We start from the raw sequence: 21,440 nt of genomic DNA, 5'->3' as shown, positions 1-21,440 counted from the left end.
AGTGTAATCTTGTTTCATATTTGGATGAACAAAAATATATTTTAATGGTTAAAAAGCTAATTGACTTAAGAGACATTTCGTAAAATGTTAACTAGGTTATAAAAACAGAAAAACCTGCTGATTTCAATATGTATAAAACTTAGGGTCGTAAACAAATATCGCTTAAGTACATAGCCTTTCAACCGTCGATTGTTAAGTTTACTTACAATCATTCATAGTCATGGGAATAATAAAAATATTCGATAAAAGAACGTACGTAAATGTCACGAATAAAAATATTATTGGTAAGTGTCCCTTCATATTTTGTTTACCTCAAAAATACATTAAACGCAGCACGCGTCACTTGAAGACTCATCATAATTAATTTTTTATTACCACATTTACGGCTCTCGTCCTTTTTTATCTATAGTTTGGAAGGATTTCTTACTCTTTACAGCGAAGGTTCAATAATAATTCATTATACGAGAACCATTTTTGAACTTTGACTTGGACAATATTGACATAACTACGAATTAAACTAAAGTAATTTTAACTTGTAAGGTATGATTTTCTGTCACGTTACCTTATGGTCAAAGCATGCGAATTAATAATTCACGAGTACATCCTAAAGTTAACGGTACTATGGCTTGGGATAGTCGGCTTCCGCTAGGCTACGGCTTTCTACTTATTGTTCATTACATTTAAAATCGCGCTGGGTACTAATGCTATCCCTACTAAGTTAGTTGTTTTACAATATAAAAATACCCCAACGGGCATCAAATCTACGACAGATCATAAACTTAAACGGCTTACCTACTGGCACTAGTAAATAATAATAATAATAATAATGTCAGCCCTGTATTATATACTTGCCCACTGCTGAGCACGGGCCTCCTCTACTACTGAGAGGTATTAAGGCCTTAGTCCACCACGCTGGCCTAGTGCGGATTGATAGACTTCACACACCTTCGAACTTTCTATAGAAAACTTCTCAGATGTGCAGGTTTCCTCACGATGTTTTCCTTCACCATTAAAGCGAACGATAAATTCACAAAGAATACACACATGATTTTTTAGAAAAGTCAGAGGTGTGTGCCCTTGGGATTTGAACCTGCGGACATTCGTCTCTGCAGTCCGTTCCACACCCAACTAGGCTATCGCCGCTTGTAAATAGATATTACAAAATAAATTTTATAATAGATGTTTTTATGTTTGCCTTTGTGTTTCATTACATTAATAAAATAAAAAGTGTTTTTATAGAGTAAATTTGTCTGTCAAACACGATGTAACAAATGTATTGGTTTACTGCACTATTAAAATTCATGGAAATCTTACTCGATCTTAATATTTGAAACCCAGTATAGATTAAAGTTGTATTATGTACAGAACCGTTCACAAGAAAACTGGTTCACAATTTGGCACATGAAGAGAATCTAACACACTGTTCAAGTTTTATACCTGCCCCTATAATGTGTAGTGGAATGGATATATTTTTACTGCTATTTTACAGCGATATTGTTGATATAATAAATACTGGCAAACAAGATAGATTTCTTTCTTTGATGCACTTACCTTTTTTATCTCTGCACTATCCTAAAGTTGACTAGGATACATGCCATTAAGTCCGCCTATGATAATATAAAATTGTATATGAAGTGCAAAATAAATAATTATTTACCTTTTTACAGATTTTTTTTTAATTTGAATCATCTGATGTTAGGGACGTAAATAAATTACGTAAATTATTTTTTATTTATATATTCTAATGCAAGTTCAATCATTAAAACGACTTTGATAAATAAATATTACACAACCTATAATATAAAACTTAACGTCTACATCTTTGTTAGTTGAACAATATTTTGTCTCGTTTCCACACGTTTTTAAAAAACCAACACAGAAAACTTCTATGAATCTGACTGTTGCGTTCGGAAGCAAAGGTACTGGAAGTAAGGTAGAGGAGCACAAGTCGGGACGCCTTATGTCACATAACAAAACAGTAATCTATCTTGTTAGTAATACGCATATTACATTAACTCAGCGTACTAATAATATAATTTTAACAGGAAAATACATAGATAATGATTCACAACTGCAACTAGGCAAACAGTATAATTAGTAATGAAAATAAAATTTTAAATTCTTTTGCTTTTGAACGAATTAATGTAAACAACTTTTTGAACTCATTTTGCATTGTTATTTAAAGTCTATTGATAAGACTGCATCTAGTCAATTACTTGTTAGTACCATGGGACAAGAAATTGAAATAGAAAAAATGTAGTTCCGATGTATAGTTAGAATAAATAGAAAACTTTAAATAGAACAAAGCACTAAAGAATTTTAGAATGATTCTTAAATCCATCAAAACTTTCAATGACCTATAGCTTTTTTATTATTAACAATTTCGGTTCTCCGCATCGGGATCTTTTTTTAAACACTGTCCTCCACCCACTAGATAACAGTCCTTTGGGCATTTTCTTATCCCAAGCGTAGAGCCGTCATCATTTAAATTTGGCACCATGGCAGGGGTCAGAATGTGGTCGATGAGACCCAGCAGGGCGCCGACGTGTTTTGTAGTCATTGGTTGTGAGGGTGCGCTGTGCGGCACGTCGGGCGCGGAAGGAAATTGCGCGCTCGCGGACGGCAACACCGCCACCAGAAACACCACCATCGCCATCACACAACCTGTTAAATACCACTAAATAATAAGCGATTCTCCATTCGAGGTTTTAAAATCTATAGGTGAAATTAATGACAATAAATTACAGTAAATACATGTATTAAAAAATCTATAAACCATTTTATGAACCGAATTTCCTACTTATAATATTAAAACGTTTTTTGGTTTTGCTTCGAAAAACGATCAAAAATTGTTACAAAAGTTTTTATAATATAATAATAATTATATTAATATTAATTAATAACACGCATTATATAATAATAGGCCTTTATTTCCCTTTATTTGAGATATTTTCTATGAAAAAATCATGCGCGTTCTTCTCGGGTTGAAAGTGCTAACAATTGTAATCGTTTTCGGCATAAAAGTAGCCTAGATAACTGCTTATCAATAGCTAAAAAAAACAAGTCAAATAGCCGAAACAGAGAAAAAAAATATTTTTTGTTTGTAATATTATAAAATAACATATAGCTGACGTGAAACAATAACATAATCAAAACATGACTCAGTCAAAAATCATGGTCAAAGAACATCGATTCATGCCAAGAATGATTCGCGAGGCCATTGAAATTAAAATACAGCCGAACTTCTATAGAGCCCCTGTTCTAGACCATTACTTTATTATCATTTTACATTGACCAGTAATTTAACTACCACCAACAAAACAGACAGCTAATACCAAATTGTAATTTAGGTACACGTGGTATAAGCAAATCATCAGAGACATTATAATATCCTAATTGAAACAACTCACTGGTGGTAGGTCTCTCATATGTGAAAGTCCGCCTGGGTAGGTACCACCGCAATGTCTATTTCTGCCGCCAAGCAGCAGTGTGTAGTCACTGTTGTGTTTCGGGCGGTCGTATAGTCTATTCATTCAAAGCAATTTAAAAAAGACCCTTTCGAGTGATCACTTGTGTAAGTGATCACTCGAATCTAATGGCATAATCTACCTTTTTATGCATATCAAACGATATTGTTATGTAGAACTTACAGTTTTTCCGCAACATGTTGTAAAAGCCGTTTATTACAATATTTCAATGTTCACTATGACACTAACAAAAACGGACTGACCGCATTGGGTTTCTTCGAACATGTAATGTTACAAGTCTCCTTTTTCCTGGTACGCTCCATGATATGAAACTAGCGGGTCTACTTATTTTCGCCGGCTTCATAAAAGGAGGAGGTTCCTAATTTAACGTGTGTCTTTATGTTTGTTACGTCAGAACTTAGTAATTTTTGATTGAGAAAAGGCTTGTTTTGTTTGAAAGAATATACTTTCAGATCCTTTTTTTTTTCATATTCGGTTCTGCAGTTTGGTTTTTAAATTAAAATAATGGTGTAGAGATCCATTTGGACGACGCCAGCGCCATCTATTCAAAAATTAAATTAAAATATTTAAATCCCATGGGAGCAAATTCTAGGGATAAAAAGTAGCTTATATGTTCCTCCAGGATATGACTTAAGCGCATTCCATATTTCATCCAAATCCGTTAAGCTGTTTTTAAGTTTACTTCTAACAAACATACACATATTTTTACAATCTTCTACATTTATATTAGTAAGAAGTAAAATAACCTAATAGCTTATTTATTTGATTTGATATTTTATAACGCACGTGGGCTAATTCGACAAATATAAGTTTTCACTGTTTCATAACATTATAGCTTGCACAAGTGATGGCAGATGAAGCAAAAAAGTTCTCTCTTTGGCTGAAGACGATATGTAGGATTGGATATATATCTACAATTCAGTATTCAGGTTGGCCTCTGAAGTTAAATAGTATGAAAAATGATTTATAAATGTGTGTATTGTAGGTCAGAACGCGCGGCTGACGCGAGCCAGGATTATATTTTTTGGTATTTTTAAATAAAACTAACAGACTAAGTTGCAAATATTTATAATATAATATATACTTAATTAATCAAAATCACACTAAGGTTACAAAAGTGAGGCAGTTATATAAACAAAAAATAACAACATAGGTACAAGCTTAAGGGCCTGATTCACAAGTTGCAAATAAATTTTATTTGATAGTTATATTAAACAGCTAATGTAGATAGTACTTATTTGATTACCATTTATTTGAGAGCATGAATAAGAGTGTGACTTTCGTATTTGGTCGGCTTATACATTTATATGACGAGTAGCATTTACTCAAAAGTTGTGAAAAAGAACCTAAATTTAATTAACAAAAATATACACAGCATAAGCACAAAAATTACCTTACATTATAATAAGTTACATATTAAAATATATCAGTGTTTTTTAAATGTTATTATATACATGGTCGCATATGCATGCAACCGCAAGGCTGGACAAAGCATTGTATTTTTTGAAATATCCTGATTTGTTGTAGGCTCACGACTATGTCTCTCCACACCTCCGCTTTGATTGTTACCTTCTCATCTCCCCTCATACTTTTAAAATGACATACAGCCTGACAATATCTTACTGACAGATGACAAACCGTTGATATGCTTACTTTTAGAGGATTATTATGTGTCTTATAAACAAAGAAATAAGAATACCTTTTAGTTAACTTATTCTATCTATCGGAGGGTCAAATATAATTACTGTCCTTGGTCCGTCTCGTTTTTGCCAAAGATTAACATATCATATAATCATTATAATAATCATCTGTGTGGTATGTTATTTAAATTGCTTTACGTAAAATCAAATGTATAGATATTGAAAAGAATTATAATTGAAAACATAAATATGCTCGATTTTTTTAAAACAAGTTAGTTAAAGTACTCAGTCGAAAAATAAAACACTTCGGCGAATGCACGCACTAGAGTTACAGGTGTTATCTTTCCTTGATCTCAGTTAATTAAAGTTTTTAATATAGAGACAGGAGTAACAGCGTAACTTTTACTATCGAATTGTGATAGCAAAATTCAGTTAAATGTAAATAAAATATTGGAACCGGCCTGAATAAACAACTGAATACCTGAGGGTTAAGCTGGTACTTAGCAGGTATGTCATAGGATGTATACAGAACGTGCCCAGGAGTTACCTGGGGCCTTATTCTCTATCCCGCACGTTATTTTAACAGTGCGTAACAAGCACGTAACACAACGCATCATGTTTAGGACTATAGAAATTGGCTTACGGAATACCATTCCACGCACATTTCACGAAGATAACATGACGCGGCCGCGTTACGCGTTTACACTATATAATACAGAATAAGGGCCCTTATGTTCACTCCCGCTCGTCATATTAATATCGGTAAAGGGCCGTTCAAGTATTACGTAACGTAATATTTGAAGGTTTTGGCCCCCCATTCGCCATGTTACGCGCCGTAACGTTTTCCTGTACGCCCCCCCCCCCCCAAAGTTATAACTCTAAAGTTACAATTTTTTTCAAATATTCACAATTATTTTACGCAAAATACCGGAAAGTAGCTAAAATACCTTTGTTATTCTTTTAAAATAAAAAAAATGTTTCATAACGCTTTGTACGAATCCTCCCTCCCGCCCCTGTAACGCATCGTAACATTTTACAAGACCCCCCCCCAAATTGCGTTACGTTATACTTGAACGGCCCCTAAGTTGAGTATAAACCTCTAGACCCTGTCCTATAGAGGATATATCCTATGGAGGTATCCATTGATGGCGAACCATTGGCACGCGTGCCAGTGGCGTCATGAGACAAAACAAATATGGCAACCAAAACTTCCATAGGATATAGGTATGATACTTTTACATTGGCTGAAAATATAGTGTATTATTCTTTCAACATGTAGTATCATCCTCAGGATTGCATTTCATGCATAGTCCAAACTGAACGCAACAACCTATTGGGCACGACCTAAATGCAATCACGCCCGTAGTGTCATCATTTAAATTTGACACCATAGCAGGGGTCAGAATGTGGTCGATGAGAGCCAGCAGGGCGCCGGCGTGTTCTGTAGTCGTTGGTTGTGGGAGTGCGCTGTGCGGCACGTCCGGCGCGGAAGGAGACTGCGCGCTCGCGGACGGCAACACCGCCACCAGGTACACCACCATCGCCATCACACACCCTGTTAAAAACAATTATTAAATAAAAATCTCTAAAAAAGTTAAATTTAGTTTGTAGATGACGTGGGTTTGGGAACATTTTTATATAAGAGATGATCAGGGATATGACCATTTTAAAACAGACTCAAGGCTAATCAGAGCTTCGAATCTGTCACTCTCTCGTCACCCTTCGATATGTTAAAGCATAATAAGTAACTTTCACGTTACCTTTAGGGGTGATGAGGACATCTTAATATTAAGTCTCATAACGCATAGTAATCACGCGGGCTAAAGTGTATTTCACACTGGGACAGTGCATGCATACTGCTGCTTGATGGCAGAAATAGACATTGTGGGGGACTTATCTAAACGACCCCTCCCATACGAGAAACTTACCATCGGCGTTTTTCAAAACAACAAAAAATGCTTGACTAATAATTTGTTTATTGAAATGTTCATTGGTAAATGGACTGATTTGGCTGTTTTTTGTCTAGGTGAGATTCCCCGAAGTGTTTAAATTCTGTGGGATTTTATATGATCATCAAACGTAACTCAACCATAAATACACGAGATGTTAAAACCCACAATAGTGGCTCACGTAAGTGTGTCGCGTTTCAGGATCATCCTGTATGTATCCGGTTCCAACAGGCCGACATAATTATGTCAACTGCCTAGGAGTACGATTATTTTATCTGTATCTCTTGTCAGTCGACATTCTATTTGACCTTACTCCATTTACCATCAGGTGCAGTAGGGTCTTGCAGTGCACGTATTAAAAGTTTTTTTTTGGTATGTTGAATTTTTAACGAATAATCACTTTTTATATAGTGCCTACTAGCTAATTCCGGCCAGTCTCTGTAACTACCTTATATACTCATTTTTTTTTTTACAAATTGCTTTTATCTATAATTCGTAAAAGACTTGAAATTTTCCTTATCATTACGTTCTTAATTAATTAAGAAGTAATAAATTATAGTAACTATATTTAAAAATAGTTAAGTACTTACAAAATTTTCTGATCAATTAATAAATAAACAATTAATATCGATCTATAGGTACTTACAGTTTATTCGTAACATATTATAAGTCTCCATTAAATGGAAGTCTTTCTACAATATTCCAGTGTTGGTGTTCACTATGACACTATTAAAAACGAACTGACGGCATCGAGTACTTAGCGAACATAGTTTTTCCTTTTTGTGGTATTCCCAATGAGTTATAATCAATATGTTTGTGTTATATGTTTAACCCGTACTATAAAGTATGTGTTACTGGGAAGTTAATAAAACAACACATAGTTTGATTGGTAATCTATACTTATAATAAATCTGTAGAGAGGTCAATTCTGTACATGAAATATATTTCCAAAATAACTATCAGGGGGTGATTAGGGATCGATACTGATGCCAAAAATGCAATTAGTAAAAATTTTGTCTGTCTGTCTGTATAACCGTTATAGAAACAAAAACTACTCGACGGATTTTAACGAAACTTTGTACAATTATTTTTCATACTCCTGCGCTGGTTATAGTATACTTTTCATCACGCTACAATTAATAGGAGCAGAGCAGTGAAGGGAAATGTTGGGAAAACAGGAGAAGTTACTCCATTTTTTAGGCTTCCGTCGCGTGTGCAACCTTAATGGTTAAAGCTACACAGAAATCATGTATGACGGAAATGTTCTACTTAACATTATATAAAAAATTTCCCACGACAGCATATGTCTATCTTTTATGGTTGACTCACAATAACACGTGTAACTCCCGATAGCTTAGCAGTTCGAAGCTTTCTCATTATATTTGTCTACTCTTACGTTTATAACACTCTCAGTCATCCCTAATTAAAAAAGTTAACATTATTAAATATTCCATAAAAAAAAATCATAGACATCGGTATAGAAACACCAAAGTTATACATGAAATACGCAAATAATAAGCCATCACGCGTGAATACTGAATCATGCTATATGCTTCCTTCGATTTCACCAGAATACCATCATCAGACCCTGACCGGACAATCGAACCACCTGCATACCACCATACATTAAAAAAACATCCCGACACATTGCGCACCTCCTCCATTTTTGAAGTCTGAAATCCACACAGACGAAGCTGCGGGCGAAAGCTAGTTAATATATAAAATTAAAGAAAACCAATACAAAACCGAGTACCAGCAAAGCTCTTATTAGACAATATTGGAGAGTGGGACATGAGCGTACTGGAGAGGTGTCGTTTACATCATTTTGTTACTTGTAAAATTATTGCTACTGATATAAAAGTGGTGTCAGGCCAAATAAACTTAAGGTCAAGTGGCCTTACTCCGTCTACGGAATAGAATCCGTCTTTTTGCAATTACCTGCATTCCAATCGAAGGACAGGTTTGATAGCCGTATAGGTGCAAAGGGGATTTCTTTACACTTTTACTTATAGGGTTATCAAAGCTGACCTAAAATTGGCTGAGCAATTTGACAGTTATAGTGATGTAGTATTACCCGATTAGTTGACAGCGTCTGCGTGGAGCTTTCATTTTATCTAAGAAAAGACGTATAAAAATGATTATCATTTACTATTTACTTAAAACAATTAGGACACAAATTGCAATTTTTTTTTTGAGAGTTATCGTATTAAACATCTAATGCATTAACATTGCTTCAGTCGTAAAACATTATCAAATCACAAAAACATGTTGCATCGAATATAGAATACAAGGACCATATCCATGTCCAAGTGTTTGTCAAACCTAAGCTTTAAATTAATCCCGGTCGAACATAGAGCACTAAAGCCCTAATGTCTCTCCGACACTCCTAGCCAATCGCTGTCAAGCCACAGCATCTGACGGAATTAGGGAATTATCTTGACCTACTCCACAACATGAGGTTTACAAAGAACTTCAATAAATTGGTGGATGATCTACTGAATATAATTTTGCGAAATGGTAAAATGTTGTGTTTTTTTTATTGTAATAATTACATTGCAAATCTTACTTATGGTACCGCAGCTATGTGCGTTTTCTTCAAATTTATTTAACAGGCCCAAGATACGTACGTAAGACCGGGCAATGTGAAGGCGTATCAGCAGGAAGGCGAACTGGCACTTAGCCAGGCTAATGCCAGGAAGAAGGCAGGCCGTGAAACGTACGAATGGTGTTCGTGTTAAGTACTATCATACAGGTTAAGCCGGCCTTTAAACCTCATTTAGACTGATCAATCAATGCTACCAATTATCGGTCGAAATTATACACACACACATCACGCATTTATCCCCGAAGGTATGCAGAAGCGGAACCAGGGCACCCACTTTTCGCCAAGTGTGTTCTGTCTTATGATGTGATAGGGGGCGAGCCTATCGCCATATCGGGTACAAATTCCAGACTCCGGGCTGATACTGAGTAGAAACCCGAATATTGCTTAGCCCGACCAGGGAAACGAACCCAGGACCTCAGAGCTCTGCCGTACCGCGCATGCAGTACAACTACGCCACTGAGGCAATACGAAATTATTAATAATTTATTTTTTTGAATATGTGTTAAAGACTCATACTTATATGTGAACGCGGGCGAGAATAACCTTACCGTTAAACATTATGTGAGCAATATTTGATCTGTCGAAATGAGCCTTTAATGTAAAGGAATAAGGTGTATGGTTACCAAATGTTTGCCCATATTATATGTTACATTTCTGTAATTTTAGGAGTTCTATTTAATTTAATAACTTTAATGTTGTAAACATGTCATAGCTTGTCTAAACATTACAATTCGAAACATGTTATTCTAATTATAGGTCGATGGAGGAAGGAAATAACAGCTTTTGCCCTTTATTTAAATTAAGGAAATAACACATTTGTTACATATTATTTTCGTAACAGTTTATTCCGCTACATAATATTTTCAAAAACAATTTCGTGAAATATAATATACCTGTGAGCCCGATGTAATTCAGCACCCATAGGGACAGTTTCAAAAAAGATTTCTTATTGCTGGCCAGACTTAAGACCGGTGAAACCAACATAACTGTCCTACTCACCCCTCAGGTGGCAATAGCTATGACGCGTTATTTCCCCGCAAAAAAGGTTGGTTGCTATGCGCTTGTAACGCTACGTATACTATCAACTAACTATTTAACTGCGGGGAAACTGAATAATATTAGCAAGGACACATCACTTCAAACCGAAGCATTGGCTGATAATTTATGACGTATGACAACTCTATTTTAGACTCATCGGTTTATGTGCGTTTTCCGTCAGTAACAAGTGAATAATTTAAAGTGGATGTTTCGTCAGGGCTCTCAGTGTACCAATAATACAGGAATAAAAGAGACCTAAAAAGATATTATATCTGCACTGGAATCAGGTGTAAATGTTATCTGTATTTTAATGTGCCTATAACATTTTTATGTTCCGAGGTTATATTAATAAACACACATTCATGCCTATTATCCCTGAAGGGATAGGCTGAAGCGCAACCTGTGCACCCACATTCCGCCATGTGTATTCCGTTCCATGATATGATAGGGGGCAGCCTATTATTGGGCAAAAATTTTAGACTCTGGGCTGATATTCAGTAGAAAAAGCCAATATCGAACCAACAACTCCATCGAGGCAGTCTTGTTATTCTTCTAGACCTATTTTACGAATCAAATAATAAAACCTTTTTCATATTAATACTTTGTATGGTTTCAAGAGTTTGAAACTTAGATAATGAGAAGCATTACACTAATATTATTTAATAAATATTAAATAATAATATAAGCCCTGTATTATATACTTGCCCACTGCTGAGCACGGGTCTCCTCTACTACTGAGAGGGATAAGGCCTTAGTCCACCACGCTGGCCTAGTGCGGATTGGTAGACTTCACACACCCTCGAAATTCCTATAGCGAACATCTCAGGTATGCAGGTTTCCTCAGGATGTTTTCCTTCACCGTTAAAGCAAGCGATAATTTATAAAGAATACACACATAATTTTTTAGAAAAATCAGAGGTGTGTGCCCGTGGGATTTGAACCTGCGGACATTCGTCTCGGCAGTCCGTTCCACAACCAACTAGGCTATCGCCGCTTTTTTAATATTATTTACTGTTCTATAAAAATTGTTTAGTTACGACTTTGTTGTTGCGTAAACTGGTGTTGACTTGAAAGTACCTACCTCATCTTAGGAGAACTCCACCGATGGACCATCATAGCAATTAAGGAATCTTTGATATGCGTATCGAATTTCGGAATACGTTGCGCTTCACGCTCGGTGCAGCGTAGTCTAGGCGCACTAAATCAAATCGCATGCTATATAATGCATGTTTACTATAAAACTATGTCTATTAAAAACCCTTCTTGGCAATAAATCAACATGCATACATAATGATAAGTATCTGATTCGATTCTGCGCTCATCAATACCCACATGTATGCCGGGCTTCGTTGAAAATTTATTTAAATCAAGAAACTATAGCTAAAGATTTGTCTCTGTTAGCGACACGACGACTTCGCGGCCGCCGTGACACTGAGGCTCCGTCGACGACGCTGCCTAAGGAGCGACGTTACGGGACGGCGGACGCAGCGGGACTGAAGCCCGCGCGCCGCACGCTCAGCGAGCGACCCGTCAACGCCGCATCCAGAGGAGCAACGTCGCGGGACGGCGGTCGCCGCGCGACTGAGGCGCGCACTGCACGCGCTCGACGAGGGACCCGGCGCCGGCGCATCGTGGAACGACGCCCCGCCCACCAGAACCCTACGGCCAATCAGAGCGACGGACGCGCCAACGAGGGGGAAAAACGGCGGGCCAATGGCCGAAAAGTGCGTAGGAGGCACACCCGTGCGTTATAGTGCCTCCTAAACTAGTATGTAAGTCGGGCGATTGTATGCGTAGTTTGTAGTTCGAGGCAGAATAAGAAAATTAGTACGAGATAAGCAGATTCGAAAATAAACCAGTGAACAAATCCGTGGCAGTTTTAATACAGTCCCCAACATTTCCTGGTCCTTCGAGCCGGATTTGTTTGTGGTTGACTCGCGTTCGCGAATAGTAGGAAGGCAAACCGAACGTGCCTAGCGTACGCGTGTTACCGTCGCGAATCTTTGTGCACAGCGATATTGTGCGCAGCGCGAATCTCGTGCCCGGGGCACTGAGCGAAAGTGCAGTGATTGTGCATAACGTGACTGGAGTGAGTGAGCTCTGTGAAGTGTAGTGTGAGCCTAGTTTGTCTTTATCGCACGCTCTGCGATACGGTTACGTCCAACACCGCTGTCTACCGAACGCGATGGTGGTGACGAGAAGCCAGGGCGACGCAGCCGACGTAGAGGAACAGAGGCGATCCCGTGAACGGCAAGAGTCTGACCGCCGTCGGGAGGAAAGACAAATAAGTCTAGAGAGACTAAGGCGCATATCACAAGAGCCGCCTGCCTCACCTCAGACCGAGCAAGCCACGTCAGTGGGAATAATGTGTACGCCTTCGACGTCTACGGCGCGCATTATGTCGGAAACGGTGACAAAGGTGACGGCAAAGGATCAGCCACGTGTAAGATCGCCCGCACAGTCCGTTCGATCTACCGCCAGCGTAACAACAAGGTTGCGTTTGGCCGAACTGGAGGCTGCAGAAAAGATGGCAGCTATCAAGAGAAAAGAGCTCGAATTGGAGGCCGAGCTTGTAAAGAAGAAACTCGCTTTGGACGTGTCCGCCATTCAAGACGACGCAGAAAGCGTGCAAGGCGAACAACCCGAAGTAGATGTCAATGAATGGCTAAGGAAGAATCCACTTAGCTCTCGAGGAGAGACCGGTGAGTCAAGGGAGGAGCCGAGAACGCTGCGCTTCGACCTACCACGAGCGAGATCACCGACGCCTCCGAGAGCCCCGAGCGACATGGAGAAATTGGCAGTCGCACTCGAAAGAATGGCGAGACCTCGGGTGAGACAAGTAGATTTACCAACATTTTCCGGCGCAGTGAACGAGTGGCTTCCTTTTAAAGCCGCCATGCAAGACACTACGAAATTGTACAACGTGTCTTGCCGTTGAGAACATTCAGCGACTAAGAAGCGCGCTGAAAGGAGAGGCGCGTGATGTCGTGGCCGCACTTTGCATACGGCCACAGACCCGAGCACTATTATGAAGACATTGGAACAGTGCTTCGGACGGCCAGAAGTGATTATTGATCGTGCCTTGGACGAGTTAAGAAAGACGTCCAAGCCCGGCTCAACGGCGACGGAACTCAACAACTTCGCGATCAAGATTCAAAATGTTATATGTGTGTTGCGGAGTATGGATCGCCGTGAGTACCTCTATAATCCACTTTTGACTCGTGAAGTGTTAGAAAAGTTGAGCCCGCACATACGATCACGATGGTGTGATTACGCCTATGAAAATGAAGGAACGGCTGACCCAGAGATCGTCGTATTGTCTCGCTTCCTTATGCGAGAAGCGGACAGAGCGTTGAAATATACGTACGCTCCGTCTGCGGGAACGAGCAGCGCGGCGAAAAGAGAACTCAGACCGGCCATCGCGATCAAGAGAAAGGCGAGCAACGTATACACACTTGAACAAGAAGAAAAACAAGAGTGTCCGGCATGCAGCGAGGCGCATGTGTTAACGCAGTGCCCTAAGTACAAAGCACTTAGCGTCGAACAGCGATGGAACCTGATCAAAGAAAAGAAGCTGTGTTTTAAGTGTGCGAACAGTACTCATCGGCGCATAACATGCAAAGCCAAGCTGTGCGGTGTGGAACAGTGTCGTCGTCCGCATCACTCATCGCTGCATCAAGCGGAAAAGAAACCGGAAAACACAGAGGTACGTGACAAGGAACAAGTATTGTCAGTGACGCCGAAAACGAACGTCGGCGCACGCACCGTGCTTCTGAAGATGTGCCCGGTCGTAGTCGCCGGTCCACGGGGGGAGGTGAGAACGCACGCTCTCCTCGACGAAGGTGCCACGGTGACATTGATGGATGAAGATCTCGCCGAGAAGATAGGTGCAGACGGCCCTACACAAGCACTGCACCTAAGCGGCGTTAACATGGCTCAAAAGGAAAAAGCCAGCAAGTTGGTGACGGTGCGAATTAGAGGTGTGACAGAAGACGAGCCACACTCAATACGAGCAAGAACAATAAAGCACCTGAAACTGCACCAACAGACCATTCCGGCAGTGCTTATGAAGTTGAAGCATTTAAGGGACCTGCCGGAAGAATTGTGCTATGAACGAGCGCGCCCAGGCATCTTATTGGGCGCGGATCATTGGGAGCACATTGTGTCGCGAGAACTGCGAGTTGGCGGCCGCAACGAACCGGCTGCATCAAGGACGCTACTCGGCTGGGTGGTGCACGGTACGTTACCACGTAGCGTCATAACAAAGAAAGAAAACGTGCTTCATATATACGAGCGGGAGCACGACGGACTGCATAACCTCGTGGAAGATCACTTCAAAATAGAAGCGCTCGGCGTCACACCAGAACCGAGAGTGAGTGACGCAGATCGACGAGCCATCGCCACATTGAAGACGTCTATAAGGAAGATAGACTGCGGGTACGAAGTCGGCTTGCCGTGGCGACAAGACAACACCGCCATGCCGCCGAGCTACAACGCGGCACTTCGACGCCTGCGACAAATCGAGCACAAGATGGACGTCTCGCCTGAATTTGCCCGCGAATATACTGCACAGGTGAATAACCTTATAGAAAAAGGATACGCAGTGAGGTGCGACGGGTCAGAATCATCGAGCCCCGTCTGTTGGTACCTCCCTCACTTCGCGGTGCAGAACCCGAACAAGCCTGGCAAGCAGAGGTTGGTGTTCGACGCAGCGGCGACAAGTCACGGGGTGAGTCTGAACGACCACTTACTGGAAGGCCCTGACATGTTGATGTCTCTGCCCGGAATAATGTTTCGGTTCCGGGAGAGCGCTGTAGCAGTCACAGCGGACATACAAGAAATGTTCCTGCGAATCAAGATCCGTGCCGAAGATCAGTCAGCGCAGCAATTTTGTGGCGCGGTAACGACCGAACCAACCCGCCGCAGCGATTTAAGATGACCAGCATGATCTTCGGTGCAGCGAGTTCACCATTCATGGCGCACTTCGTAAGGAATCACAACGCCAACGTGCATGCGCAGCTGTATCCCCGAGCAGCGGAGGCCATCACCAAATATCACTATATGGACGACTTGGTGGCCAGCTACGATACACCCGGAGAAGCGCACGAAGCCATAGAGGAAATGAAGACGGTGCACGCGGCGGCGGGATTCACTCTGCGCGGTTGGAACTCGAACGACGAGTGTGCTTCGCGACGTGCCCCCAGAGTTGCGCTCGAATCAGCCCACGCAACTGGGGAGAACATCAACACAGCAAGATATTGGGACTGCGGTGGGACCCGGAGCGAGACGAGCTGGGATTCAACACAGCAATGAGCCGAGTCCCGAAAGAAGTAAAACGCAAGTGCGCACGCCCACCAAGAGAGAAGCCCTCAGTACAGTCATGTCGATCTACGATCCACTGGGACTTCTCAGCGTGTACACCATTCGCGCCAAGATCATCCTTCAGAACTTATGGCGCTTAAAGATGTCGTGGGACGAACGGGTGCCAGAGGAAGACGGCAAGCTGTTCGCGACGTGGTTGTCGCAACTGTCGGCGATCGGCCAGTTGCGCATTCCCCGACATTATGGACCGACGAGCCACGAGCGACGCATCGAGCTCCACGTTATGTGCGACGCCAGCGAGCAGGCCTACGCAGCGGTGGCGTATTGGCGGATGGTCGGCCAAGAGAACGTTACACTCTCTTTGGTGGCCGCCAAGGCGAAGGTGGCACCGCGACGGACGCAAACGATACCCCGCCTCGAGCTGCAAGCGGCGGTAATCGGGGCGCGCCTCGCTGACGCAGTGAAGAAGGAGCATCGCATCGTGGCGGAGAGAACTATATATTGGACTGACTCCACAACAGTCATCCACTGGATCCGGAACGACGAGCGACGGTACACACCCTTCGTCGCGCATCGTCTGCGGGAGATCGCCGAGCTCACCGACAAAAGTGAGTGGCGATGGCTACCCACGACGCACAACGTCGCCGATGAAGCCACTCGACTTCGGAGCGACGCCGTGAGTGAAGACAGCCGGTGGTTCCGGGGACCTGATTTCCTCCTCGAGCCCGAACAATCATGGCCCACGAGAGACGGAAGTCAGGACGACGAAGCAGAGGTCCTGCACATCACAGAGAGCCCGGAAAGGAACGCTGGCTGCCCGACCCGACCCGCTTCTCCAAGTATGAAACATTGGTGCGAGCCACGGCGAGAGTCTTGGCGTTCGCGGACATCGCGCGACGCAAGACACCACACCTGGAAGTGGGACACCTGAAGCGGGCGGAGCTGTTATTAATGCAACAGGCGCAAAGGGAGAGCTTCGGGGAAGAGCTGCAACAATTGAAGTCTTCCCAGCCGGTACAAAGGACGAGTCGGCTATTCAAGCTGGACCCGGTGTTAGAAGATGGCGTGCTGCGAGTCCGGGGACGCATCGGAGCAGCCACAGTCCCGGATGACGCCAAACGACCGGTCATCTTGGACGGCCGACACCCCGTCACGAAGCTCATCGTGCTGCAAGAACACTGTGCCGCAGGTCACGCAAATAGGGAGCGCGTGACCAACGACCTGCGGCAAAAATATTGGATAATACACCTGAGGCCCACCGTGCGCACCGTGGAACGAGACTGCGCACTGTGTAAGGTGCGACGCACGAAGCCGCAGCCACCGGCCACGGGAGATCTACCCCGTGCCCGCTTGGACCCGTATCATCGGCCCTTCTCCAACTGCGGAGTGGACTACTTCGGGCCGATGATAGTGAAGATCGGACGCCGGCGAGAGAAGCGTTGGGGCGCGCTGTTCACCTGTCTAACGACACGCGCCATACATCTGGAGCTCGCCGCATCCCTGTCAACGGATTCGGCCATCATGGCGTTGCGCAGGATGGCAGCAAGAAGAGGATGGCCGAAAATAATGTATTCCGACAACGCCACAAACTTCAGGGGAGCGGATGAAGATCTACGAGCGGCCTACAAGGAGTGGCAACCCGAGCTACGCAACGTCGGGCTGCTGCATCGGATGGAGTGGCGCTTCATCCCTCCGGGCGCACCCAACCAGGGAGGTGCGTGGGAACGGTTGGTGCGATCAGTCAAAACCGCACTAACCGTCACCCTAAAGGAAAAGGCGCCGTCCGAAGAAACCCTACGGACGTTGTTGGCTGAAGCCGAACATTCAGTCAACTCAAGACCACTGACCCACGTGAGCGTCGACCCGAGGGACCCGGAGGCGCTCACGCCCAATCACTTTTGTTGGGCTCATCATCGGGCCTTCCCACAATCGGACCCTGTGAAGACGTCGATCGACGGGCATGGCGAGCGGCGCAGGCGTTGGCGGACAACTTCTGGCGCCGGTGGATAGCGGAGTACCTACCGACCCTGGTACCCCGCGGCGAGTCAACAAGAAGAGTTCGTCCGCTGCGCGTGAACGACGTGGTCGCCATCGCCGACCAACAGCTGCCGAGGAACGTGTGGCCGCTGGGGATCGTCCAGCGCACGTTCGAGGGACCCGACGGAGCCATACGAGTCGCTGAAGTCAAGACAAAGAGCGGCGTATTTCGACGCCCGGTGACGAAGATCGTCGTGCTGCACCCGGAGGAGGAGGCTGCGCGAGCTACGCCGGGGAGGATGTTAGCGACACGACGACTTCGCGGCCGCCGTGACACTGAGGCCCGTCGACGACGCTGCCTAAGGAGCGACGTTACGGGACGGCGGACGCAGCAAGGGGACTGAAAACCCGCGCGCCGCACGCTCAGCGAGCGACCCGTCAACGCCGCATCCAGAGGAGCAACGTCGCGGGACGGCGGTCGCCGCGCGACTGAGGCGCGCACTGCACGCGCTCGACGAGGGACCCGGCGCCGGCGCATCGTGGAACGACGCCCCGCCCACCAGAACCCTACGGCCAATCAGAGCGACGGACGCGCCAACGAGGGAAAACGGCGGGCCAATGGCCGAAAAGTGCGTAGGAGGCACACCCGTGCGTTATAGTGCCTCCTAAACTAGTATGTAAGTCGGGCGATTGTATGCGTAGTTTGTCGTCACACACATTCCGCGCTGAGCACCCGACTCGAGCGGTCCCTTTGGCTTTTACCGAGTACCTGCTCGGTAAAGCCATTGTCCCGTTTCCGAGTACCTGCTCGGAACGACCGCAGCGACCTCGCTGCACGCCACGGACAAAGGGAACAATAGGGCATTGTCCCTGTTGTTACCTGCGTCCATTGTTTGGTCCGGCCGCGTCCTTCTCAGGACAGGGTCAAACCCGTTTCTGTATCGTTTCTCGACAATTTTGCCCCTTCAGGGTTAGCTCGGTGGTAAACCTAACGGTGATAACAAGCCGAGCTAGCGGTGACCTGCCCGCGCTGCGCCCTCAGGGCTAAAGCGAAGCCGGACGGTGCGGACAAGGAAGCTGTGGAGACACACCACAGTTTCCCCGCATATCTCCTTCCCAACCCTACCCTATCCCTTTCACTCCATCCCGTGTGACGGTTGAGCGTGCGGACCCTAAAAGGTCCAATACCGTTTACGTCGCACGGATTGATAGGAACCCTTTCGCACAATAAGATTGGCAAAGGGAGACAAGCTTAGGAACATCTATTTTTTTAAGTACATCCCCTCGCCTACACCCGGCGGGGAGGGTCACTCACGCACACAACCCGGGCACACCCACCCGGGGACGTTTGTACGTACTTATTAGTCACGCGTTCGTTCACAGTGCGATAGCCGCCTGGTTTCTTGTGGGTTCTTTCCCAGGCGGAACGCACCCGGGTCCCGAACCCACTCGCGGCCCTCATTCATTCTATTTCAAGTGCCCCTAGGCCCGGATTCGCCCGCAATGGCAGAATCTAGGCCTATGGACACTGACGAGCCAGCGTCGGATGTCAACAAGGCAAAACACGCCATGCTGACAGCCCTCGCCTCCTACATTAGGGACGACCCAATATTCAGCTCATACGTGCGCTCGATATTGGTCGCCAACGAGCCGTGCGGTGCCTGACTCGCCGGAGTCGCCCGCTTCACCCGCGTCCTCTATTGACTCACCTGGTCACCCCCGCTTCCTCGGACTCGTCGGAGTCGTCCGGGTCCTCGGACGGATCTAGTCCGCCCGGGAGCCCGGCCGACGCCGTCGATCCCGACCTCGCCATGGATTCCGATCCAGGCGCACCCCAGCTTTCCGCTGTCCCCGTCGCTTGCGCGTCCAAGCGAGCTGTTTCCCCTGACCCCTGCGAATCGCGGTCTGGGGCCGCGTCGTCGGACCTCGACGACGACGGCTTCACGACCGTGAGGAACGGGCGCAGGAAGAAGCAGCGTAGCTCAGGCGCTCCCTGCCTCCCAAGCGCCTTCTGCGTCCGCGCCTTCCGCGCCTAAGCAAAACCCGCGGCTTCCCAGCCCGCGCCCGCTAGCTCGACGGATTCGTCGCCACCGACCCAACCTAAGGGGCCTAAAAGCCACCAAGGTCAACCTACAACTTCCCGAAGGCCTCCCTTCAGTCCTTTTTTGTTGCTCTCACCCGTGGGGGCATTAAAATCCCGCCCAATGCCTGGAACAGTGGCCAAAAACTACTGTCCCTCCAGCCCGGGTCAATTAGCGACCACCGCGAGTTGACCAAATTTCTAGATAGCAAACGCTATCATTATTACACCTTTGCGCTCCCGGACGAGCGCCGCTATAGGTACGTCATCCGTGGCATACCCCTCCAAATGTCGGCCGCCGAGGTCCAACAAGGCCTCCAGGCCAAGGGCATCGCAGCCCTAGAGGTGCACCGGATGCACCGTAAATCGCGATTGTCACGACGTGGCATACAGTACGATTGGTCCTCGCCATCTGGCTACCCCCGCGGACGTAAAGCTCTTTACGAGCTTCGCGACATCTCGGGCCTTGGCGGCTTCACCGTCGAGACCCCACATAAGACTAGCGAGGTTGCGCAGTGTCACAACGCAGAAGTATGGCCACAACTCGCGTGGCTGTCGCCTCCCGCCAGGTGCGTCAAGTGCCTCGGCGAGCACGGCACGTCTGAGTGCCCGCGTCCGAAAAGATAGGTCCCAGTGCACGGAGCCGCCTTCTTGCACCAACTGCCGGCAATCTGGCCATCCGGCCAATTACCGGGGTGCCCACGGGCACCCAAATACAAATCAATTATAGGACCAATCAGGCCCCTAAGGCCAAGGCCCTCAGGCCGAAAAATTCGTTTTGCCCCAGCCCCGACACGTAACCCGTGGTTTCCCGCCACGGTACGTGCCGACTCGTCCCCAGGCCCAGGGCGGTGGTTCTCCCGGAGGATCTCCCGCCACCCCGGCCACAACACCAGCAGCGGCGGCCACTGTTCCCGCTCCCGTCCCAACGCCCTCGACCTCCAAGGCTACCTCTTCCAAGGTAGTCAAGTCGAAGGCTCCGCACCATCCAAACCCCAGGTGGCGGCGACTCCGTCCGTCTAGCGGCGCGGCTTCTTCATTCTCTCTGGTTTCCCCAGAGATTATCGAACTCCACGCGCTGATCCACGACTGCTCGTCCAAAATGAAGGCACTGGGTCGCTCTGACTCAGTCCTTTTCGCCCAAATTTATAACGCGCAACAGCGCATATTCCAGCTCACTATGGAATCCATTTTCTCTCCGTAATGGCTTCTCCAAACGGAAATAACCCATCGCGACTCAAGCCTCGCCTCCCTCAAGTGGGCTTTTTCAACCTAATGGTATACGCGGCCAACAGCCGAACTCTCAGACTTTGCTCGCGATCATAAATTGGACGTCTTCAC

General features: G+C 45.3%; 1 protein-coding gene and 2 long non-coding RNA genes across 3 annotated transcripts; 1 reads left to right on the top strand and 2 right to left on the bottom strand.

The window, feature by feature from the left end:
- Nucleotides 1-1,725: 1,725 nt before the first annotated feature.
- LOC115452493 lies at nucleotides 1,726-3,783 on the bottom strand. The gene is made up of 2 exons (XR_005112568.1): nucleotides 3,651-3,783; nucleotides 1,726-2,664 (listed from the first exon to the last, which is right to left on the bottom strand). It is a non-coding gene; the product is annotated as an uncharacterized LOC115452493 (long non-coding RNA).
- Nucleotides 3,784-4,540: 757 nt separating this feature from the next.
- Nucleotides 4,541-7,908, bottom strand: LOC119189709. The gene is made up of 2 exons (XR_005112564.1): nucleotides 7,724-7,908; nucleotides 4,541-6,683 (listed from the first exon to the last, which is right to left on the bottom strand). It is a non-coding gene; the product is annotated as an uncharacterized LOC119189709 (long non-coding RNA).
- A 9,085-nt stretch (nucleotides 7,909-16,993) lies between these two features.
- LOC119189653 lies at nucleotides 16,994-18,423 on the top strand. Its single transcript, XM_037439924.1, has 2 exons — nucleotides 16,994-17,942; nucleotides 17,987-18,423. The coding sequence occupies exons 1-2, from the start codon at nucleotides 16,994-16,996 to the stop codon at nucleotides 18,421-18,423; spliced, it is 1,386 nt and encodes a 461-aa protein (XP_037295821.1).
- The last annotated feature ends 3,017 nt before the right edge of the window (nucleotides 18,424-21,440 follow it).

This window comes from Manduca sexta, chromosome 18 (genome assembly GCF_014839805.1).
Source record: "Manduca sexta isolate Smith_Timp_Sample1 chromosome 18, JHU_Msex_v1.0, whole genome shotgun sequence".
In the NCBI taxonomy this organism is placed as follows: Eukaryota; Metazoa; Arthropoda; class Insecta; order Lepidoptera; family Sphingidae; genus Manduca; species Manduca sexta.
Note: the sequence above shows the minus strand (reverse complement) of the source record. Positions and strands in the feature narration are given on the sequence as shown.